Raw genomic sequence first — 26,063 nt, 5'->3', positions numbered from 1 at the left:
GCCATGTAGTAATTAATATTACTAATCAGCCTTATATTTAGGTTTGCCACCTTTTCTGGAAAAAAATCCAGGCCTTCATATATATTTATTTGTTTCCCTATTAATAGAATAACATTGTGACCAACCATCATTTTTTCCCACAGGCAGTTAAAATACCAGCCAGGAGGCAGTGTGACAAATGTTACTCAGAATGACATTTTCTTTTGTTAAACAAATAAAGTTTTGGGTAGGAGTTTAACCCTCCGTCACAAAACCAAAAAAAAAAGAAAAGTTCTTGTCCACCCCAACACCCTTAGCGCGAATCCTGTTTTCTCAGTTTGGGAGCTTGCAGGACCCGTAGAAAGCACTTCGCGCAGCTCTTGACGTCATCAGCAAGCGCCTTTCCCTCGCTCTCACTCTCTCCCTGCAGCTACTGAGCGTAGAGTGACGGAAAACGAATAAGGCGCGTTTTCTCTGAAGTGGACGGACATGGCCTCCGGTTTCTCTTTTGGTACCGCGGCGGCCAGCACTACTACACTGAACCCAACGGCCGCAGCTCCTTTTTCATTCGGGGCAACTCCGGCAGCCAGGTGGGACGCGCGCAACCATAGTCTGCGACCCTAACTGACTGTTTGATAGACATGGCCAGTGTGGTGTTTATATGAGAGAGGCTCAGGCCTTGCCCACACAGATAACATAAAGCACAGGCAGAACCGTGTCTTTTTCCCTCAAGACTCGGCATTGGCCTCTTTCTATTGGCTTTCCGTATTAAAAGAGCCTGTTACAGACTTGACGTACTCGGGCCTCGTTTCTGCTTGTGTTTCTATATATAATGTACATTTCCATGCGTTCTCTTGCTGCCCTTGGCTCAGGGCTGGTCCTATCAAATGTGGGGCCCAATTGGGACCATGTTGGCGGGGCCCCTAGACAAAGTTTTGCTGGCTCCCGACACACCAAGTATTTAGGAAAATAAGGGCATACAGGCACAAAATAGAAAGGAAAGGGGCAGACAAGGTAAGAGAGTGAGAGGAGTTGGGGGCAGGCCAGGCAGCATCATGTGCTGGGGGAAATATTACCTGTGCTGCCCTCTGGTGCGGGGCCCCCAGAGGCGCGGGGCCCAATTGGGCCCAATTGGTCCAATAGGCCTAAGGCCGGCCCTGCCTTGGCTGTCTTGATTGACAACTACTGACCAAAATTTAAAGGAGACATTTAGTGTAAAAAATAAGAATGTACCAGTGCGTTATACTCATTTAGCTATAGAAGAATCGTACTTCAAAAAGTAGTGTTTCAAGCAGAGTTATTGAATATTTCTGCCTAATAATCCTTCCCTTCCACTTCCTGCTCCCTGAATTCCCAGACTGTGCAGGGGAGACCCGGCCTCACTGCACTGTAGGACATGAACCAATCAGCAGCTAGCAGGACCTGATAGGGAACTGAAGCCTCTCTGTGCTTGTGAGACTGCAGGACTGTGATTGGCTCTCCCCCTCCTACTGTGCTTCTGGCAGGGACCATTAGGACACGCCCACCTCTCATTTGAAACGGGACCAGTGAACATCTATAGGGAGCTCCAATAAAGGGGCTATTTTTAAAGGAGAATTCAACCTGTGGGGGAAAAACCCATACCCCCCCATCCCAGGTAGATCTTTCTCCCTCCTCCCCCCAGGCTAACTACCCCCCCCCAGGCAAATGCCCCATACTCCATACTTACCCCATCATCGCAGATTATTCCAGCGGAGTTTGCGAGCGCCCATCTTCCAGCTCCTCAGTAAGTTGACTGAGAGAAAATGAATGAAATTCTGCACATGCGCAGTTTTCGCAAACTGCTCCGACTGTGCATGCGCTGAAAGTCCGATCTCTGTCAGCTCACAGAGAACGCGGAAGATGGGTTCGTGCAACTCCGCTGGAAGAATCTGCGGCGAGGGTTATGTATGCGGTATGGGGCATTTCTGGGGTGGGGGGGGTAGTTAGCCTGGGGAGGGAGGGAGGTCTACGTGGGGTGGGGGGGTAGTTAGCCTGGGGGAGGGAGGGAGGTCTACGTGGGGTGGAGGGTATGGGTTTTTTCTCCAAAGGTTGAATTCTCCTTTAAAGATATTAATTTTAAGCACCATGTAAAAGCAACACCATATATTACTTCTAATTGCCTACAAATTTAGGGTTTTTTCATTTATCTTGTATGTCTCCTTTAATATCTGGCAATTTTACCAACTGGGTATTTCAGGAAAGGGGGAGATACTTAGAGCTGTGGTTCATGTTTAATTTAACTTTTAGTATGTTGTAACTGTTTGTATGTTATTGCCTAATTCTAAGCAACTTTTCACTTCGTCTTTGTTTTTTGTTATTTGCCTTCTTTTGACTTCTCTGCTCAGAAGTGGGGTCACTGACCCCTATCTAAAAAATAAATGCTCTGTAAAACTACAGATTTATTGTTGTTTTTTTTTTTAAAAATACTTGTCTTTCTATTCAGGCTTCTCCTATTCATATTCCAGTCTCTTATTCAAATCAAGGCATGGTTGCTAGGGTAAGTTGCACCCTTAGTCTACTGACACACGCTAAGATTCAGGGAGATTTAGTCGCCTAGCAACAAATCGCCTCTTCTTCGGCGACTAATCTCCCCAAAAAGCCTTCCCGCTGGCTAGAATCTAAATAGACAACGGGATGGCTCTCGGAGCGATTTGTTTTCCAAAGTCGCCCAAAGTTGCCTCTCAAGGAAACTTCTGGTGACTTCAGAAAACAAAGCGCTCAAAGCGCCATAGTTGCATCCTGTTGGCGATTTCAATTCTAGCCGTCGGGAAGGAGATTAGTCGCCTGACTAAATCTCCATGAATCTTAGCGTGTGTCACTAGCCTTACAATCTGCTTTAATTGCAAACTGGAGCGCTGCTGAATAAAAAGCTAAATAATACAAAAACCACAAACAAAAGAAAATGAAAACCAATTAAAATTTGTCTCGGAATATTACTCCCTACATCATACTAAAAGTAAATTTAAAGTTAAACAGCCCCTTTAATTTCATACAAATGAGTTTGAGTGACTTGGGACATGTCTCAGTGTGGCATGCTCTGACCTAAAATGCCCCATTTTTCAATTTCATATGGTATGGACTAGATAGGCAGTAGTTCTTAAAAGATACTATTTTAAATTTTAAAAACTGCGAATTGTTAGAGAGTATACCTTTCTAGCAAGAAATATGTATCTGAAGCAGTCATTGGACATCTCCTGTGTCCCTGGCAGTGTTGGGTGACGGTTAATGACAGGCAGTTAGTATCTGGAAGAATGGCAACGTCCAGGCAGCTATCATTATCTGATTTAATTTAGAACACATATTAACACCAACAAATCACACTGTTATTGCCTCATTAGAAAATGCTTTTGGCACACATACAGGCTGCAAATACCTTTTCTCAACATGAACCAAATGAAAAGGACTTGTTCATGTTATTATTTTAAATGTTTTTGTTTCTTGCCCTTAACAAGAAAACAAAACCACTTTGTTTTATGTACTTCCTGGCTCTGCCAAACCACAGAGGTACAGCCAGTAAAACAAAATGCTGCTACACAGATACATCTTTTGTATAATAAAGCTGCTCCTCAAAGCTTAGGCTGGTGGCACATGGGGAGATTAGTCGTTTAGCGATAAATCTTCGATACTAAGGGCTCAGATACTATGGGCTCAGATGCTGAAACCTCCGGCTGTTAGCCTGCATATATTTCAAGCAGATCTGCTCAGTGCTGCTGCTCCATTGATTTGAATCTGACCAGCCTGTGTGCGCTCACACACAGCAGAGCTGAAGCAAACAGGCTGCAGTTTGTTTATACAGAGACCTTTATCTCCCTAATATCTAATATCCTGATCATGGAGGAGAGGACAGGACTGCACAACTTTCCCCTGTCTAATTTAAATTTCCAGTTATTTTGTTTTCTTGCACATCACGCACAGGCACAAAAGTGTGAGATGTAATATACCGAGAGAGGAAAACATGACACTTTTTACATGTTTTAAGTACATTCTTTCTTGCCCCCTTTTTTGATTGACAAATCTCAAATTGATATTTAAGCTCCTACTTGCTAGAGTCCAATTTACCCTAGTAGCCAGGCAGTGCTTTGAACGCGAGATTAGAAGATGAATAGGAAGAGTCCTGAAAAGGTACTTAGAAACTAAAAATAACAATACAATTATAACCTCACAGAGCAATAGTACTTTGGCTGCCAGGGTCTGACTCCCACATTTGCACGTTGGAAAGCACACGGGTTATTTTGCTGCTTAGTTGTTAGTGAAATCCCTGAATATGAACCATGTGCCTCTTTATGCAAGCTCAGCTCTAAAGTATTCAAAGGAGAGAAACATTTATAAACACATATATGGAACATACAAACAAACAAAAGCTGATGCATTTTAGCGGTCAGGACTTGCAAGCCCAGAACATGGTATAGTGTAGTGACTAGGAAAATGCAAATCGGGGATCTTGAATCTGGCTGTGTTCATTGAGCAGGAACCTTAAAGGGGAATTATCACAAAAATGAAAATTTAATATACGCTTCAACATACTAAAATAAGAAATTTTGTAATTACAATCAATTAAATATTTTGCATAATTTCTGAAATAATCAAGTTTATGTTCACTATCCCCCTCTCAGCATCTGTTTTTCTTCATTCTGTCTTCATGCAGCAGTTAAGTGTCAGATATTCATTGACAGATCCAATATATCTTATAGGGGGCTTCCTTTCCTAGCAGATGAATTAGGGCTCATTAAACCAACTGATTCCAGAACAAAGAAAATATAACAAAATAACTGCCTTTTGCACAAATTCTGCATTTAGACAGACATAATTTCTTGTGATTTTAATAAATTGAGCTCTAATACATCTTCTAGGCAAAAGGAGCCCCCTTATAAGTTATGTTGGATCTAACCGTCAATGAATATCTAACACCCAACTCCTTCATGAAGACAGAAAGAAGAGAAACAGATGCTGAGAAACCAATAGTGAAGATAAACTTTATTATGTCAGAAACAGTTCATAATTTTTAATTGATTGTATTTAGAAAATTTCTTATTTTAGTATGCTGAAGCTTTTCATTTACGCAATAGTTCCCCTTTAATCCCCTGCTCTGCCTTTTTATATATATATATATATATAGATATATATCTATATATCTATCTATATATCTATCTATATATCTATATATCTATCTATCTATCTATCTATCTATCTATCTATCTATCTATCTATCTATCTATCTATCTATCTATCTATATATATATATATATATCATTTATTGGGTTTTTAAACTTAATAGAAATACAAATCCAAACAAAAATAACTCCGTAAGTTCTGTGAAACCTGATGTCAGCACTATATTTTCCATATCACCCTTGTCTGGGATCAGTGGATCAATAAGTCCATCTAAGTTTGTGGTGTAGTTGACCCTATATAATTACTCATATTGCAACTTTTATTTGCTTATAACTCTGTTCCTGTAAATGACTCTGAGCTGGTGCTTCAGCAAAAAGGAGCACTGGCCATGGTCTGGCAAAACTTGCATTGAAAGTAAAATGGGGAATCTGAAAATATCCCATTTAATATCTCTTTTTTAATATCTCATTTAACAGTAACACTGGCACAACTGGAGGACTTGGTTTTGGCGCATTTAATGCAGCTGCAACCCCTGCAACAACTACAGCTACAACAGGCCTTGGGGGAGGGCTTTTTGGAGCAAAACCTGCCGCTGGATTTACATTGGGTGGAGCAAATACAGGTACTCCTTTCTTACTTACATGGGATTCCAAGCAAAAAGCACTTAGAACATTTCAATTGGTTTTTAGTATGAAATACCAATAGTACAGCTAAAAAAAAATACACTTGTTGGGTTAGGAATTACATTTTACATGGTAGAGTGAATTATTTGCAGTGTAATCCGTGTAATTTAGAAATAAAAATGCCATCATAAAATCATGACAGAATCCCTTTTAAAGGACTAAAGCTAAACCCCCCTTCCCCCCGCACTGTGCATTAGTCAAAAAACAACCCGGGAGCTCCACTGCACTGCTCTGCATCATTTTAGGGTCAGATTTTTTTAAGGGGTTGTTTTTTGCCTATTGTACAGTGCGGCGAAGTGCAGCCTTTTTTGGTATGGGGGGGTTAGTTCTCCTTTAAGGTTTTCTGAATATTTACATATACATGCAACATGTAGAATTAGCTGCCTTGGTGTGTGTGTGTTTATTTTCCCTGACTGCCAGTTACTTGTGCTGTTTTATTTCTACACTGCAGCAAAATGGTGTATGATATTAAGGGGGTTATTTATTAAAGTCTGAATGCCAAAAACTTTAAAAAAATCCATAATTTAAAAAACTTGAATTTTTCGGGATTTATTATACCCGGAAGATGGAAAAAGTCCATAACCAAAAATCCGGCATCTCAGACCTGACAAGGTTTTATTTGTCAATGGAGAACTCCAGAAGTTCTCCTGATCTGAGCTGGGTTTCGTGCAATAATCCGATGATTTTGCGGTTTTTGGGCAAAAATCTGAGTTTTCAGGCAGATAATCCGAGAAATTCGTACAATTCAAATTTTCTTATGATTTTCACTATTTTTTCGAGTTTTTGGAATTTTTCAGAAAATGTATTGATTAGTAAGGGAAAATAACCCTTGGTTGGAGTTTATTTCACAAAATAATGAGAGATTCTCAGATTTTGATAAATACCCCCTAAATGATGGTGCTGTATTATGGAAGAGGCATTTTATTGCTGTTTTGCAAACATGAGCTGTACACACCACAGTTTGGAAGGAAATAACTGTGGTTGCCAAAAACGGTAGAACATTATTGTAAAGTTCCACTGACAGTTTGTTTTTGGTGAGGTCAATCTATCCATAGACTTTACAGATGAGACTTCCTCTGTATCAACATGAAGGGCATCTGAAAGGGTTGGAGCTGATATTTATCTGGCTCTGTAACTAGATTTGCATGAGCTATGGATATATCTATTTGCAGTTTGTGAATGCCATTGACTAAAGTTGAATTTCTTATACAAACATGTGTAGAAGTGCAGTCTGTTTAGAAGTATACTTAAAGGGGACCTGTCACCCAAAAAAAATATTCCAAATCCTATTTTTATTACATTAGTCAAGCAACATTAACTTTAATTACACTGTATAAATTATATGAATCTTGTTTCCTTTGATCTGGGAACTAATAATAATAGCAAGCAGGCAGGAGGCATTTTGTGGACACTGTTATTAAGACAAGCCTTGTATCATCTCAGAATCTTGTTTGTGCACCAGAATGGGGGACCTGATGTCCATCCCCATGCACTGGCTACACAATTAAATGGTTAAGAGAATGGGGGAATGTAGGAAGTGCTGAATGGAAAGTGAAAGTAACTGCCTGCCCACCTCTATGCCTAAGGCCTTGAGGAGGGGCAGGCAATATTTGATTGACAGCTGAGATTTTTAAATGCGTTTACAACAGCTATGAATGCTTTATTTAAAAAAAAAAGAATTTGGATTTCATGTTTAATTTGAAACATGTCTGGGTGACAGGTCCACTTTAAATGCTAAAGAATAAACAGCTGTGGTTAGTGGTGTGTATTTCATGTTACCCTTTGATAAAATGCTGCTATTTATCTTCTTACAGCCACTGCTACAACAACAGCAGCTTCCACAGGTTTTAGCGTTGGTTTCAATAAACCAGCAGGATCTGCCACCCCCTTCTCTCTTCCAGTTACTTCTACCTCTTCTGGGGGCCTCTCCTTGGCATCTGCTCTCACGTCTACTCCAGCCACAGGTACACTAAGCGTTCATATTCATGTCTTGTAATTACAAATATTTATCAGATCACTGATTAAGCTTTTAGCTCTAATCTGCCCAATTTAGGGACGAAGCTTGTTACATATTGTTGCTTAAATAATTGTCTGCTTTGGGTATTTAAAGAGCCTCAGTACATACAACTATAGAAGTGTTCCCATACAAGTAAATTAAGTGTGTTGGCCCATTTAGGGCATATTTAAGCTGATAGAATGGGATCAGAAGAACCATTTCTCTTTTGTGTTGGTGACATAGCCAGCTAAAATCAGAAAGAACAGTCCTCAATGTTTCCTCCTAACCTATACAGAGATGTGCCATTTAATATGAGGTTAAGTTCCCTAATTAATAACTGTTCAACAATACCATTGGACATTATGTAGCCATTTAATGGGGAATTTCCAAAACTTTTTTAGTCTCCTTTTTAATATTAAATGGCAGCACGTTGCACAGGTACCTTGCTTATCTACATATTTGTTAGTAGCAGCAGTTTTGACTACTCTCCTAAAGGAATTTGCATCCTAATTAACAAAATATTTAACAAATTAAAAACCTAATAGGTTTATTTAATAAAAGCCACCAAGTTTGCCCAGGAGCAGTTACCCATAGCAACCAATCAGCAGGTAGAATTTAGTAGTCACCTGTTTAAATGCATGCATCTTATTGGTTGCTGTTAGGGTTGCCACCCGGCCGGTATTTTACCGGCCTAGCCATTAAAACACCTGCAAAGGCCAAGACTGGTATTACAAATTTACCTGCAATGTTGCGGCCGGTAAATTTGTAATACCCTTAAAAAGACGCCTCGGCCCACCCTCTTTCCCCTGGAGACGTAACTTTTGTTCTCCGTCTTGAAATTTATGCGCCGCAGCCCTCCCCCTTTTACGTCATGACCCGCCCCTTTTGACATCACACTCTGCCCCTTTTTTTGCCGCCTCCCACCATCTGGTAAAAAATTTAGGAAAAGGTGGCAACCCTAGTTGCTGTGGGTTACTGCTCTTGTGCAAACGAAGTGCCTTTTATTAAATATGGGGGTTAATCATTTATGTGTAAGTGCATTGCCAACAAATGTGCCTCCTGCAGTTCTATCTAACACTGCTTATATTTTATTTTAGGGCCCTCTCCATTTACATTAAACTTGGGTAGTACACCTGCCACAACTACAGCAGCCGCCACTGGCTTGTCACTTGGTGGAACCCTGACTGGGCTTGGTGGGTCACTGTTTCAAAACACAAATCCTTCAGCAACAGGTACAATTTATTTGCTTTTTTATATGCATGATTGTGTACAGGGTTTAAACGTTTTTTTTTTTGTTTTTTGTTTTTATAGATCAAGCTCTTTATAATAATTTAAATTGTTTGTTTCAGACATTAGGGCTTTATTTTCAGCAATCAGCTGATGGTGTTGCCTTTGCTATCCAAAATGTTTTGCTTTTGCATATAAGAAATCTTTCCCTTTGGAATATCGTGCTTTGAGCCTTCCAAAGATCATACTACAATAAGTAATGGGCATTAGTGTTAGCTTGTGTTGGCTTAATTAAGTGTAATGCGGTGTCTAATAATTGGGTATATATGTTAATGGATCAAAAGTGACTAACTGTATGTTTATCCAAAAAGTTCTGCGAAATGGGAATTCCATTTCCAACATAGTCCTTCTTAAAGTCTTAACCCACAGTTACATAGTTTACTTGAGTTGAAAAAAAGTCAACTCTCCATCAAGTTCAACCTCCAGTGTATCCACTAGAATCACTAATCTTAAAGGGGCTTAAAAAATCACTGCTGTACCTACACACTAGTACTTTATTGACACACGATTCAGTATGCACTTTAGTTTTCATTTTAAGGTGTAGAGCACTCCATGGGGTTTTAACCCCCATGGCTCCTGTCCCTCCTTAAAGGTCAAGGAAAGTTAAACTAAAGAACAAGCTAGAAATGTTGTACATTATGTTTTGTGCTTCTGTACCAGCCCCAGGCAACCACAACCCTTTAGCAGTAAAGATCTGTGTCTCCAAAGATGCCCAAGTAGCTCCCCATCTTCTTTTTTGCTGATTCACTGCACATGCTCTGTGCTGCTGCTGTCACTTACTGAGCTTAGGGACCCACTCACAATATACAGTACACATAGAATAGAAATGTCACAATATAAGGCTGATTAGTAATTAATACAGATAATTACTACATGGCAGCACAGAAACCAGTGCAATTAGCATCATAATTTAATAATCAGCCCTGTAGCATTAGCTTATATCACAGGCCAAACCGAAAACCAATTAGGAGCAGGCACTCAATGAAGGCAAACTTCCACCAGGACAATAGTTCAGAGTGAAGAAAGTTTATTGTGTTCACAGCCTTACGCGTCTCGTGTCATAAACATTTAATGATAGGCTATATTACAGGCCAACCTCATTTTCTGCTGGATAATTAGTGACGACCCCTAAGCTTAGCTTCTCAACAGCTGCTCAGAGCCCACTGAGCATGTGAGTGTCACAGACACTTTCCAAGATGGTGACCCCCTGTGACAAGTTTGAAGTATATAAAACATGGCATTTTTAGTCCTATTAATTTTTAGGGTTTAGTTCTCCTTTAAACACATCAATCCCACTCCCAAAATCTGCCCTGTTCTCACCTACCTGTGTGCCAACTGCAGAGCTGTGCAATGGTATTGGCAGCCTGTTTAATGGCACTAATTGCTGAACAGACATCTGCACAAGTAGAGGCCAATTTATTAATGTTCGAGTTTGAATTTTTATTGTGTTTTTCTGAACTAAACCTCACGAGTTTGAATAAGAGTTTCAAAAGCATTTTAAAGATTTATTAAGCGCAAAAACTCGAATAAAAAAATTCGGCATCTAAAAGCTGCTGAGTTCATATAGAAGTCAATAGAAGTTCCAGGCAAAATATATTTGGATTATTTTAATAAATAAGCAAACATTCAGAGTTTGTTTTTTAAATTGTGAGTTTATTCAAAGTAGAAAATAACTAAAACCTCACAAATTAAAATTTTGATAAATATGCGGCAAAAGCCAACATTTGTTTAGAGGTTACCTAAATATGTGTTTTATAAGTGTAGCTTGATACCATATATATTAGGGATGCACCAAATCCACTATTTTGGGTTCAGCGGGAACCTTCGCGAAGGATTCGGCTGAATACCAAACCGAATCCTTATTTGCCTAATTTGGGAATGGGAAAGCATTTTTTACTTCCTTGTTTTGTGACAAAAAAAGTCATGGGATTTCCCTCTCCGACCCTAATTTCCATATGCAAATTAGGATTCGGTTCGGTCGTGCTGTAGGATTCCGACGAATCCTGCTGAAAAAGGCCGAATCCCAAACCTAATCCTGGATTCGGTGCATCCATAATTTTGTTATTTGAATGTAATTTGTGACTGTAAATCTTAACTGAAATCTTTGTCGTTTAATTCTAGGGCTTGGCCAGAGCACACTGGGCCAAAGCACACTGGGCCAAAGCACACTGGGCCAGAGCTTACTGGGCCAGAGCTTACTGGGCCAGAGCTTACTGGGCCAGAGCACACTGGGCCAAAGTACACTGGGCCAGAGTTTACTGGGCCAAAGCTTACTGGGCCTTGGTTTAAATTTAGGAGCTGTAGCCCCTGTCTCACAGGTTACAACACATGAAGGACTTGGAGGTTTGGATTTCAGCAGCTCTTCTGACAAAAAAAGTAAGTGGCCTTTTTGAACGTTGATACTGGTGTAATTCCACTGGTATACACCAGTTATAATATATGTTCTTTTTGTAAAGCAGACATGTAATCCCAGATAGAAAAATATGGATAATAAGAGGTGCCTCTTATTATCTGAGAATATGACACTCAACGTATTTTTATAGCAATTTACATTTACAAACAAAATTTGTACAGCATAAAAAAGTAATTAAATGACATGCAACTAGAATATGAAAAAGGAAAGAAAAATACAGAAAATAAGGTATGATGGAATGGCGAATTTCAAATATCCATAAATTTCAATACAGCAGCACCTGTAATGAGAACATTTTAAACCTTTGAAAAAGCAGTGTTTGTTTTTCTCTGGGAACAGAGAAACACTGGTGGAGAAAATGCCATTAGGCCCAAAAATGCTCACTTGCCAAAATATGACCTGTGTGAGCACCGACTTGTAGATTTTGCAGGTGCTTTCTCTGCTGGTGGAGACTTCTTGTTTGACATTGACCTTACATTGAGCAGACAGTAAGGGGGTTATTTATCAAAATCCGAATTTATCCCATTCTTTTCTGAAATATATTCCGACCAGTTCCGCACAGGTTATTCCCCCTTATTTATCAATACATTTTCCTGAAAAATTCCAGTTTGCGGAAAAAACTTTAAAATAAATCGTCTGAAACTTCAACTAGTAGGAATGATTCAGATATTCCACCCCGAAAACTCAGATTCGGATTTTTGCCTGAAAACCAAGAAATCTTCAGATTTTTTGCACGATCAGGATATCTTCGGGACTTCTCCCATTGACTTATATACATCCTCGGCAGGTCTGAGATGCCGTTTTTCAGATTCTGACTTTTTCCATCCTGGGAGTATATTAAATCCCAGAAAATTCGAGTTATTTTTACTCAAAATTCAGGTTTTATAGTAAAAAAAAAAAAAAAAACACATTTTAATTTAAAATCATGCTTATTTATTTCTTGCAGGTGACAAAGCCGGTACCAGACCAGAGTAAGTGTTGTCTTACTATTCCACCCGTATTTTTTTTCCCCCTACACCAAAATCTTACTGTTAACAAACCACCTATACTTAGGTCAAAATATTTGTAATATATATATTATTCATTTCTATCACTCTCTTGTATGTCTGACTATACAGTACAGGTACTAAATGTAGTGTTTTATAGGCTCAGCTAAAAGTTGAAAGGGGCATGATATCCATCAGGCATAGACCATTGAGTACTGCATTTAGCAGGGGCCAGTGGCTTATAGTAATCTTGAAGGAGTGCTGAATGAGTGAAGGCTTTTTTGAAGGGATCCTGTCATCGGAAAACGTGTTTTTTTCAAAACACATCATTTAATAGTGCTACTTCAGCAGAATTCTGCACTGAAATCCATTTCTCAAAAGAGCAAACAGATTTTTTTATATTCAATTTTGAAATTTGACATGGGGCTAGACATTTTGTCAATTTCCCAGCTGCCCCCATTCATGTGACTTGTGCCTGAAATGGGAGAAATGCTTTCTGGCAGGCTGCTGTTTTTCCTTCTCAATGTAAATGAATGTGTCTCAGTGGGACATGGGTTTTTACTATTGAGTGCTGTTCTTAGATCTACCAGGCAGCTGTTATCTTGTGTTAGGGAGCTGCTATCTTGTTTTCAAATGAATATGTAGAACACGGAGCACCAGCAGTAGTTAAAATCCATATTTTATTGAGCCTTCATTAAAAAGTTAAGCAGATCCTATGTTCCAACAGCACGCTTGACGCGTTTCGTGGACTAAGCCACTTTCTCAAAAGCTATGCTTGGCCTGTCCAGGTGAGCATTTAAAAAAAGGTAACACCACACCCCCATTAAAAACATTAACCCTTACATTGCTGTTCATCAGAACACTTAGAAACTTATGAGTACTGGCTATGAAACGTAAGAAGGGGGGGGTTTTAATCAAATTAACCATATTTTTATAATATCCTATTACAGTATCACACATCTCTCAAGTTACCATACAATTGACATATCTTATTAGCGAAAAAGTCTATCTTTTCTAATAGTAAATCAACTAATTCACAATGCATTCATGGACATAATTATCAAAGGGACAAATAGTAAGTAGAGAGAGCAGAGGGGCGAACCGGCTAAAATATATATATATATATATATATATATATATATATATATATATATATATATATATATACGATTAATATAGATAGTTAGTTATATAAATCTCAATATATAAAGAAGAAAGAAACCTACTGAGGCAGATTATTACCGATAGATTAGCCACAAAAGTGCAAATTATAACACTACATTTATTCTGTGGAATGCTATACCATACCACAGTAAACGGCTCTAGAAGCTCTATCTGGTTGTTCTTTTTTTATTTGGACTTTTAGCAGCATCGGGGTTTAATAAATCACAAAAAAGTTTTTTTTTTCCTCCAAAAAAAATGGTGTTTCCCCCTTTAAAACTCCATCCAGAAAAAAATAGAGTAGTATTAATAACTATAATTATATAATATAATTTGGCGATGTTGGTATACTGTAAAAAGCCCTAGTTTGAGTCTTTGCAAGGGATGCCTGGGAAATAAAATATGTCGGCACTCACCAGGCTGGTGAATTTTTTTTCTGAAGACCAGCACTGGACCAAAGAAAGACTTTGCAATCTAATTGACGGGGGAAGGAATGCACAAAATCCACATTTTTTTTTCTGATTCAGACATATTTGCTATGAAGGTTTTATATGAATCCCTAAATGAGTCTGAATTGTAATTTACATGTGCAAATAATTAAAATCGTTTTGGTTCAGATCTATTTGAGGTGTCATCCTGTTACCTAAACCCCACCATCTTGGAACTAGAACCTTTGATACTTATACGTTCTTAGCATTGGTTTTAATATAGATGACCTTAAAATAATGGGACAGGTATAGGATCCGTTATCTGGAAACCCATTATCCAGAAGGCTCCAAATTATGGAAAGGCTCTCTCCCATAGACTCCATTTTATCCAAATAATGCAAATTTTTAAAAACGATTTCCTTTTTCTCTGTAATAAAAAAACAGTAACCTGTACTTGATCCAAGCTAAGATATAATTAATCCTTATTAGAGGCAAAACCAGCCTATTGGGTTTATTTAATGTTTACATGATTTTCTAGTAGACTTAAGGTATGAAGATCCAAATTACAAAAAGATCCATTATCCGGAAACCCCCAGGTCCCGCTCGGGTATAAGCCGAGTTTTTCAGCATCCAAAATGTGCTGAAAAAGTCTACATCGGCTTATACTTGGGTCAGCGGTACCAGACCCGAGGAGCTGAGATTGCAGTCACTTTTAATCATTCCTATACCAACAGTTCACTTGGGGAGAGACTGCAATATCCCACAACGCCCTCTGTTGGTTATATGAAAGAATAACAGTGCGCCCTCTGTTGGTTTTATGAACGAATAACAGTGACTGCAATATCACACAGCACCATCTGTTGGTTGTATGAAAGAATAACAGTGCGCCCTCTGTTGGTTATATGAAAGATTAACAGTGCCTGCAATATCACACAGCGCCATCTGTTGGTTGTATGAAAGAATAACAGTGCGCCCTCTGTTGGTTATATTAAAGAATAACAGTGACTGCAATATCACACAGCACCCTCTGTTGGTTATATGAAAGAATAACAGTGCGCCCTCTGTTGGTTATATGAAAGAATAACAGTGACTGCAATATCACACAGCGCCATCTGTTGGTTATATGGAAGAATAACAGTGACTGCAATATCACACAGTGCCCTCTGTTGGTTATATTAAAGATTAACAGTGACTGCAATATCACACAGCACCCTCTGTTGGTTATATGAAAGATTAACAGTGACTGCAATATCACACAGCGCCCTCTGTTGGTTATATGAAAGAATAACAGTGACTGCAATATCACACAGCGCCATCTGTTGGTTATATGAAAGAATAACAGTGACTGCAATATCACACAGCGCCCTCTCTTGGTTATACGAAAGATTAACAGTGATGGCAATAACAAACAGCACCCTCTGCACATGGTAGTGGGACAGTGGGAAAATGCACACAGTAATCATTTGGCAATTCTCTGTCACCATCAACTTTGCAAAGAAGTCCGGTTGATCGCTGGGGGGGTCGCTTTGGCAGAATGTGCGCTGCTGGGAGACAGGGCTGTAGTTGTGTCTAGGCTTATACTAGAGTCAATAAGTTTTCCCAGTTTTCGTAGGTAAAATTAGGTACCTCGGCTTATACTCGGGTCGGCTTATACTCGAGTATATACGGTAACTGTCTTTTGCTACACTTGCATGATATTGAGGTTTATTTTAAGGTTTGTTTTGAGGTTTAGGATTGAGTGGGGGTTCATCTGGATGACAAAATCTTATAGCATTTTTAAAATTGTATTTTTTGCTTGCAAACTTTTTCTTTATTAATCCATAGTGGATATATTTTCTTCACAGGGATAGCAAAGCACTTAAAGATGAAAATCTACCTCAGTTGTTATGTCAAGATGTAGAAAATTTCCAGTAAGTATGGACGGAGAATTTCGATAACCAGTGACACAGTGGTTGACATTTTGGCTTCTGTTGATTTCTAAGAGTATTGGCAATCTTTTACAAGTCTTAAAGAAAAACGATATATTCGTAATTAATAGATAAAGGACTTGTAAATGAGGGGTGGCTAATTCAACCAGTAATAAAAAAAAACAAAAAACCTTCCCCTGGGTAGACCCTCCTCCCCCCAAGCAAATGCCCCTAATTTTTTACTCACCTCTCCGTACAGACTCTGTCCTAGAGTTCATGGGCGCCATCTTTTTTCTTCTGTCTTTTTCGGAAGTTTTCGGCGCATTTGGAGTACATTTCCAGTCCCGAACCACTGTTCATGCTCCGAAAGTCAGGAACATTTCTGAGGAATTTTCAGAAACTTTTGTGACTTTCGGCGCATGCGCAGTTGTTCAGGACCGGAAATGTATTTCCATTCTATTTCTGAAAAAGCTCTCCAAAAAGGATCTTTTTTGGGACTACGGGCGATTTCAAATAGTATTGTGTTTGTAGTAGCTGGCAATTTACATTTGCCAGCTGCAAACACATTTTCCTATAAATAGGGATTTTTTTTCATGGAACCATGAAGCATCCTCCCCTTTGTGTTGTGTGTGCATTCTTTTCAATGCTTGTTTAGAAAAATAGGAGATATAAACTAGGAGATACATGGCTTTATTAGCATTGCCAAAAACATTTTGGCTCTTTTTTAAACTTGCATTCTGAAAACTGGTACCTTTTGGTTCTTGGCTCACAGGAAATTTGTGAAGGAGCAGAAGCAAGTCCAGGAGGAGATCAGCCGAATGTCCTCCAAAGCAATGCTGAAAGTACAAGAAGACATTAAGGCATTAAAGCAGCTGTTATCTGTTGCATCCAGTGGCCTCCAAAGGAATGCATTGGCAATTGACAAGCTGAAAATTGAAACAGCTGAGGTAATTGTGGTGATGGCAGTGACTATAGTCTAAATACAATCAAGAAACCTGGGCCTGATATTCAGTCCAAAAAACATCATGACCACCCACATATATATATTTACAGCTAAATCATATAATGCATAGGGTATAAGAATGGTTGGAATTGGGTGTCCGTTCCAACAGTTCAGACCCTGTTAAGTATTTTACCTGTCATATTTTTTTATATTTGCTATATTTTTTGTTTCCTCTGTTTTAGGAACTTAAGAATGCTGAAATAGCTTTAAGGACACAGAAAACACCTCCGGGGCTTCAGCATGAAAATACTGCTCCAGCAGAGTAAGTTTATCTCTATAGTTATTGTTAAACATGCTGCCTTAGGTTTACTTAATGCCAAATAAAGAAAAACACGTTGATTGTAATCTAATAAAGATGCAAAGTCTGTGCCAGGTCTGGTAGCCCATAGCATTGTAATGCAGTTTTGTTAATGTTTAACAGGTTAAATTTAGGACCGAGTTTTTCAAGACTTGGTTGGAGCTTGTGTTTGCAATCTAACTTGTAGTCAGAGGTCCGTTCCTTAGTTTGAGTATCCAGTTCACCCCAAAATATGTTATGTAGGGATGCACCAAATCCAGGATTCCAGCCTTGCTGAACCAAATCCAAAAATCACGTGACTTTTCGTCACACAAACCACTTCCCCCGCCTTGATTTTCTAATTTGCATATGCAAATTATTGTTTGCATTTCAGTATTCTGAGTCTTTCTAAAATAGTGGATTTTCGGTATCCCTTATATTATGTAGTTTTCATTTCCAGCTACATTACTTAATGTTTACGTAATATTACCATCTACATAGCCAACTTAAAGTATTCAGACATTTCTGTTTGCAATTGTAGATAAATATCACCTCTATAGATGAGTCCTAACATTCATTTAGATTCATTTAGTGTTTCATTTAGTGTTTCATTTAAAAGGTTTCTCCAAAATGAAAAAATGGTTTAGTTCCCCTACAGCTCTAAGCACTGGTGCCGTGTGCAGCTTTATCCCCCTTGATTTCCTAATTTGCATTTCAGTATTCTGCTGAATCTTTCACAATGGATTTGGGGTTTGGCCGAAACCCTAAAATAGTTGATTTGGGGCATCCCTAATATTATGTAGTTTTCCTTTCTAGCTACATTTATCAAGGGTCATATTTCGAATTTATGTGAGTTTTTTAAAATTCACCTAAACTCCCATAAATTTGAAAGTCCACTAGTCTAAATTTATTAATAAAATCAAATTTTGTAAACTTTTTCTCCGAAAAAATTTGAATGTCAGGAAGGCTACAAACCACCAAATTGATCCCCGGACCTCTCCCATTGACTTATACGGTAATTCGGCAGATTTTAGGCGGTGAATATTGAAATGTGAATTTGAATTAAAATTCGAATCGAGTTTGGATAATTCACAATTCAAATGAGAGTTTTGACCAAAATTTTGTTTTTCAAAAATTCAAATTTTCACTTTGACCCTTAATAAATCTGCCCCTTAATGTTTACTTAAAGGAAAACTATACCTCCCAAACAATGTAGGTCTCTATAAAAAGATATTGCATGAAACAGTTCATATGTAAAATCCTGCTTCATGTAAATAAACCATTTTCATAATAATATACTTTTCTAGTAGTATGTGCCATTGGGTATTCCTAAATAGAAAATTACCATTTTAAAAAATAAGGCCCGCCCCCTGGGATCATACGATTCACGGTGCACACAAACATAACAACAAACCATACTTGTTAGGTCACATGAGCCAATTAATTGTCTTTTGCTTCAACACTTCTTCCTGTTACAGTTAGAGCTGTAGTATGTCACGACTGGCACCCAATACCAGAACAAGTGCCAAGCACCCTGGTCTCGGCTCGGCTTCACCAGTAGTGTGGCCACCGTTGGGCTTCGGGAGGAGCCCTCAGCTTACTTGGGTGCCACCTGGACTTAACGAGGGATGCAAGGCGAGATGTTCTGGCTGGCAAAGGGGCACGGCTGTTTTAGCAGAGTCTTTAGGCCAAAGGTCACAGTACAGAGGTCAAGGCAAGCGGATGGTCAGACAGGCTGGGTCGAGGCAGGCAGATAACAGAATCGTCAGGCAGGCAAGGGTCAAAACCGGGTATCAATCAGGCAAATGGGATCAGGCGAAGAGTAGTCAAAGTTCAGGCTGGGTCAATATACAGAGTTCAGAGTAGTCAGAATACAGGCAGGGTCAAACACGGATTAATCAAACAGATCTAGGTTCAGGCAACAGAAAGCACAGGGCTACGAGCACCAGGATAACAATCCTATCACGGGCAGTAAGAAAAAGCAGGAAGGTCCCTTTTAAACTTTCAAATATCGCGCCATTGCTCGCTGACGTCATCACGCCAGCGCGAATGCGCCTACTGAACCCGGAAGTGCGCGTCGCGCGCTCACTAGGCAGAACCTGGCGCATGAGAAGAGGAGCGGCGTGGCGGGCGTCCCCGCCGCACCACTAGACCACCAGGGTTAGTAATATTCCTTACATAGTATTTCTGTCAGGTGATCTTTGAGGCAGCACACAGACCATCATGAAATGGTGGCTCAAGGCAAGAGATGTAAAAGGGCAATATTTACTTAAATATAAAATATAGACCAGTTTGGTAAGATTCTTTAATATGCCACTTAATGTGATGTAAACTATATGTTGCTTAATTGTTCATTTTGGTGGTATAGTTTTGCTTTAATATCTACCGTCTACCTAGCCAAGGTAAATTATCCAGACATTTCTGTTTGCAAGTGTAAATAAATATCACCTATATAGATGAGTCCTAACATTCATTTTAGAGCACTTAGAGTGTGTTTCATTTAAAAGATTTCCCCAAAATGAAAAATGGTTTAGTTTGCCCTACAGCTCTAATCACTGGTGCCGCAACTTAATTAAGCTGATGATACAGAGGATGGTCAAGTTGTTAGTTGATTGGCATGTGTCGGACAGTTTAGAAAATACTGTAGGGTGATGACATCATCAAGCTGTTTTTGAAGTCCTCTCCCTAACATCTTACAATGACCCATATAATGATCAAATATTGTCCATAAGGGCATGCACTTAGATTAGGCCCACCAACTGGTGCAAAGATGGCCGTCTGGCAACTTTGTCAAGCTAACAGATATTTTGTTTCATGGGCAACTTTGCTAACATTCTGCAGATTCTCCCCTTTACTAAATGACGGTATACATAGTGCAACTCACAATGGCTGTTCAAATGAAAAGATAAATACTATTTTCTAAAAATTGTTTTTTTTTAGTTATTTTCACACACTGGTGCAGCAGTTTGAGGTTCAGTTACAGCAATACAGACAGCAAATTGAGGAACTGGAGAACCATCTAGCAACACAGTCAAATACTTTGCATTTGTCTCCTCAAGGTAATTTCTTTTATTTCTTTTTTTTTTTTTTTTTTAACTGTCATGCTTTATAAACTGGCAAAGTCAGAACAAACTATATTCCTGTTTGGGGAGTATAGAAAATATCACAAGAGTGTGCCGGCAGCCACAGGGCATACTTTCTGTTCCCAAATCGTATTTGTCATTGTGCAGACCAGCCGCTGGCAGCTGAGCTTTCTGAATAGAAATATGTTGAAAATGCTGTTTAAAACTAACAGTTTTAAAAGCATTTTTGGGCATTTCTTTGCTTTCTATACTAGTATATTCTAGCTAAACATTTCTTGTTAGTTTTCTATACTAGTACATTCTAGGGAGGGTCTAAACATTTCTTGTTAGCTTTTCTATACTAGTACATTCTAGGGAGGGTCTAAACATTTCTTGTTAGCTTTTCTATACTAATACATTCTAGGGAGGGTCTGATGGGGGTTGATATTGACCAAGGGTCTGTTTGCTTTAGGGATGCACCGAATCCAGGATTCGCCTTTTTCAGCAAGTTTCGGCAGAAACCTTCTGCCCTGCCGAACCGAATCCTAATTTGCATATGCAAATTAGAGGTGGCGAGGGAAATCACGTGACTTTTTTTTCACAAAACAACAACGAATTTTCCCCCTTCCCACCCCTAATTTGCATATGCAAATTAGGATTTGGATTCTGTTCGGTATTCGGCCTAATCTTTTGCGAAGGGTTCGGCCCAATCCAAAATAGTGGATTTGGTGCATTCCTAGTTTGCTGGTTTTTGTTATGCAAAAGAAGAACTGTTCTGAACAATGGAACCATTGGTACTTCTAATTGGGTGCTTTTTAAGGACCTTTAAGGGGCCAGGTTGTAAATAATTTTGGTTGTGCGAAAGCTTTAACTTAATTAGGAAATTCTTAGCGAGACAGGGTCAGGATAGGGAGAGCTTCAGGGCCGCTATCCAACTTTTGTCCATTGATTCAAATGCAGAGGTTTGTTCAACAAGCGATAGGGAACAGTTGAGTTTTCCTTTCTGTATGGTCTGGTCGGTTTGGTGAGTTTTGGGTAGGGTTTATAGTGATTGATAATAGACTATAGGTATGCATTCTGTGATTCCAAATGATTGGGATCAGGTGTTTTTGTATAATTTGCAGCTACATATCTTTAGGCATCTAACATATTTACATAAAAATGGCCAATAGAATTGTTTTGCCACAAACTGGAAAATATGCAGAATACATGCAGTTATCTTCATGCACAAAGTACTTTATAACAGGAAATAGCAAGTCAATGAAAGAAATGACTGCCATATTTCTAATCTTTTTGGATAGTGGACTATTGAATAATATCCCGTCTGTTACCCATTGTGGGGGTTTGTCTCAGAGCCATATAGTTTATAAAGTTTCTACCAACTATATTCACAAATAAGGGTCTTGGGGGAGGGGGATACTTATTTGTGTGTCTGGCCCTATATTTTGCTGCCTATGAATAAGTGCCTGTGGGTGCGAAACGCGTAGGGCGAAGTATCGGTTGGTCTGTATGCCTACTTTTTTAATATTTATGATGAATAAAAAGTGATTTTTTAACTTAGAGAATTGACTGGAAATATATCTTTGAATTTTTGAATTGAGTGCCCTTTGGAGTTGGGGGCTATATTCCAGCACTTGGCCCTTTTTGACAGGCCTATATAGACTGCAGCAGTTTAGTAAAGTTTTTTGGCCTATATTTTGCTGACCATGTTTTTGAAGTGCTTTTCTATCTGACTAGACTAGAACCTAGGAATATAGAATAGAATGTAGGATACAACAAAATGGCAAGTGCTAAGTTCATTTCATATGAAGAAGGCATTGTAGATCTTAATCATTTGTAAAGATTTAGGTACTGGTCAGTCTGCATTTTACTTTATATTGTCACTTGTTGCATCTTTTTATGTTCTGTATTATGCATTACCATCAACATTTCTAAACTATGCATTTTTGTTTTCCCATGCTAGATTTGTCCATGGCAATGCAGAAGCTTTACCAAACATTTGTGGCCTTAGCTGCCCAGCTTCAGGCAGTGAATGAAAACTTTAAGGTAGGCGATGTGGGAACTGGGGTTCATTTTTCTCTTGTTTGCTTGAGACTATATATCGGACACCAACTGGAACATGTACTGAATATATTTATGTATTTTATTACTTATCTGTATGTAAGAGGTATTATAAGATGCTGTGTTTATTTCCATGTTTGCTTTGCCTCATGCAATAAAAACCCAGGACTTCAGTGCTAAGTAAAACGCTATTCAAATACAGAGCAACATTGTTAAATGATAATAATTCCACCTTTACAATTGTATGTATAGCAGGGCATGAATTTTCAAATTTTTCAATTTTTTGTCATGGTTTTTTTTAATGAGCAATTCAATGTCTGTCTATATTCTCTGCCATTCCAAACTAAATATGAATCAAAGACCTTAACAGTTTTTTTTTTAATTACTTAGAGCTGTAGAAAATTGGGGTTGGGGAACTTGTGGATACCATCTAATGTAATGCTAACTAATACAGGTATGGGATCCGTTATCCGGAAACCCGTTATCCAGAAAGCTCTTAATTATGGAAAGGCCATCTCCCAGGTCCGGACTGAGAATTAAAACAGGCCCTGGCATTTCATGTACATAGAGGCCCAATCAGCCCAAACAGCCCCACCTGCCCACTAAATACTGACTTTCTATGGCAACTTATAGCAGCCCCTCTGGCATTTGCCAGAACCCACAGATTGCCAGTCCGGGCCTGGCTTCTCCCATAGACTCCGTTTTATCCAAATAATCAAAAAAATTTAAAATCATTTCCTTTTCTCTGTAATAATAAAACAGTAGCTTGTATTTGAACCCAACTAAGATATAATTAATCCTTATTGGAAGCAAAACCAGCCTATTGGGGTTATTTAATATTTATATGATTTTCCAGTAGACTCAAGAAATAGAGATCCAAATTACGGAAAGATCCATTATCCGGGAAAGCCTAAGTCTTGAGCATTCTGGGTAACAGGTCCCATACATGTATTTGATGTCTACTTAAAATCAATACTCCTTTATTTGCCAAACCACTGTAATAGTGCCCATAGATATGAGTGTATACACAGAATTGATGTTCTTGTCAAGCCTCTGGCCAAAGCAAAAGATTTAAATACAATTGGTAGCTGGGGTACCTCTAATAAGTCTGGTGGCAGTGTCCCTCTCATATTAAATTATAAATCCGCACCAAAAGGGCCAGTATTTTCTTTTTTCAACATTCTTTCTTTTTGGATTTTTAAAAACATGGGGGGGGGGTTAAAGGGGCAGTATTTTTAATTTGTCACAAATAACTTCACAGATAAGGGGATCTTAATAAATTGTGTCCAGTTGCTTTCTGTTATGCGCCTTTAGCTGTGCGAACTAAAATGGCTTTCCTTCAGATGCTCAAAGAACAGTACCTTGGCTACCGGAAAGCGTTTTTGGGCGATTCAACAGATGTGTTTGAGGCGAGGCGAGCAGAAGCAAAGAAGTGGCAGAATGCGCCTCGTGTTACCACAGGCCCCACCCCCTTCAGCAACATACCAAACGCCGCTGCCGTTGCAATGGCCGCAACATTAACGCAACAGCAGCAGCCTACCACAGGTCTGAATGCATTCAAGTTATAGATCTCTTCTGTTCTGACCTCAGTAAACGCCTGTCGACTTTTACACTGGGTCATCTTCTATGCTGACAAAACATTCATTATTTTATTTTTTTTTTACTACATAAAGCTTTTAGACTATGCGGGGTTATATTTGAGCAATAATAACGAGTCAGAAGTAGATACACGTGTGACTACAATATCATTTTTTTTAATAATATTGCCTCATCTCTGCTTAAAGCAGCAATTACACCTGCTTGTTTCCATTTTATTTTATTTTTAAACCAATGGCACTTTGAAGGTTTTATGGTATAGCTGTTCAACAGACTCTTATAATTACTCAATAAATGCAACAGATCACTGAAGCAAAACTTGAAAATAACCAGTAGGAATTGTAACCTGGCAACTCAAAATACTTTTTTTGTGTTTTTTTTATTTTTTTAAAATTGACAAGTATGGACAATCTACAGCTCTCCAGACATTGCCAAATAACAGTTCCCAACACCCCTTGACATCCTTTTGTTGTTAATGGGATCCTGGGAGTTGTAGTTCAAATACATTATAAGGGCCACTGCTTGGACATAACTGATTTTATAGGGTAGAAAAGCCATCAAATCATTGTTGTAAATGTATATTTTAAGAAACGCATAACACTTATTTTGGGTAAAACTTAAAAATTGTATAATACTCTGAAAAAAAGATTCGGAAAAGTGTGATATTTCCGTGCCAATGAAGTTGTAGAAGACAAAACATCATTTAGAGCAGGGATCCCCAACCTTTTTTATCCACGAGCCACATTCAAATGTAAAAAGAGTTGGGGAGCAACACAAGCATAAAAAAGTGCCAAATAAGGGATGTGATTGGCTATTTGGGAGCTCCTATATGGACTGGCAGCCTACAGGAGGCTCTACTTGGCACTATACTTAGTTTTTATGCAATTAAAACTTACTTCCAAGCCCGGAATTCAAAAATAATCGCCTACTTTGAGGACACTGGGAGCAACATCCAAGGGGTTGGAGAGCAACATGTTGCTCACGAGCTACTGGTTGGGGATCACTGATTTAGAGGAACATTTATCAAAGGTCGAATTTCATTCATTCCTTTTTTTTTTAACTCCTTTAAATTCGAATATACTCAAATTTCGATTAGAGTGTTATTGTTATAAAAAAATTTAAATATCTAAACGTTCACAAATTTTACCGACTTGGAAGAATCGAATTCAAATCAAATTCAACGAAACTCGATTTGGGGTTTTTTTTCTGACAAAAACTCGGAGGTCAGGAATGCTAGTAACGTGTCCAAATTGGTCCCTGGACGTCTCCCATTGACTTATACATGAACTCTGCAGGTTTTAGATGCCGAAATTTGAATTCGAATTAAAACTCGATAATTCACAATTCGAATTTGAGAGTTTTGACCATAAAAAAAGTCAAATTTGAATTTTCAATTCGATCCTTAATAAATCTGCTCCTGAATGGTCCCATTGGTATCTTGGTACAATGCCATCAGGCTATACAAAGTTGCAATATGCTTTTCAAAAAAAAAAAGTCCTTTTGTGAATATCTTATGAAAATGTGTTTGTGTTGAAGACTTTTTCCTGGGAAAGTAATGACAACCAAAGGCTTAGTATCGTACTTAAAGGGGTTGGTCACCTTTGAGTTAACTTTTAGTATGATGAGAGTGATATTCTGAGACAATTTGCAATTGTTTTTCATTATTATTTGTGTTTTTCGAGTTATTTCGCTTTTTATTCAGCAGATCTCCAGTTTCTCTGCAATTTCAGCTATCTGGTTGCTAGAGTCCAAATTACCCTAGCAACCTGACTATGAAGATTTTCATTGATCCAGGTCATGGTTTATCCAACAATCATACACTGATTTGAATAAGAGACTGGAATATGAATAGGAGAGGCCTGAATAGAAAAATGAATAATACAAAGTAGCAATAACTATACATTTGTAGCAATACTGAGCATTTGTTTTTTAGATGGGGTCAGTGACCCCCATTTGAAAGCCGGAAAGAAACAGAAGAAGAAGGCAAATAATTAAAACAAAAAACGATAGAAGTGCCAATTGAAGCCCAATTGAAAAGTTGCTTAGAATTAGCAATTCTATGCCATTCTAAAAAGTAACTTAAAGGTGAAC

The 26,063-nt window shown here is 38.6% G+C and overlaps 1 protein-coding gene across 1 annotated transcript in view; it reads left to right on the top strand.

Annotated features, from left to right (window-relative positions):
- Window positions 1-305: 305 nt before the first annotated feature.
- nup58.S (nucleoporin 58kDa S homeolog) overlaps window positions 306-26,063 on the top strand; it is a gene marked incomplete at its 5' end in the record, with an annotated part of 47,380 nt that continues 21,622 nt past the window's right edge. The window contains 12 exon segments of the mRNA NM_001095809.1: window positions 306-569; window positions 5,589-5,734; window positions 7,610-7,759; window positions 8,889-9,023; window positions 11,200-11,454; window positions 12,438-12,462; window positions 15,911-15,976; window positions 16,746-16,920; window positions 17,159-17,238; window positions 20,194-20,312; window positions 22,279-22,361; window positions 23,720-23,921. Coding sequence (NP_001089278.1) covers window positions 469-569; window positions 5,589-5,734; window positions 7,610-7,759; window positions 8,889-9,023; window positions 11,200-11,454; window positions 12,438-12,462; window positions 15,911-15,976; window positions 16,746-16,920; window positions 17,159-17,238; window positions 20,194-20,312; window positions 22,279-22,361; window positions 23,720-23,921 — 1,537 coding nt within the window.

Source organism: Xenopus laevis, chromosome 2S, assembly GCF_017654675.1.
Source record: "Xenopus laevis strain J_2021 chromosome 2S, Xenopus_laevis_v10.1, whole genome shotgun sequence".
NCBI classification, from domain to species: domain Eukaryota; kingdom Metazoa; phylum Chordata; class Amphibia; order Anura; family Pipidae; genus Xenopus; species Xenopus laevis.
This window is presented reverse-complemented; position numbering and strand designations above follow the sequence as displayed.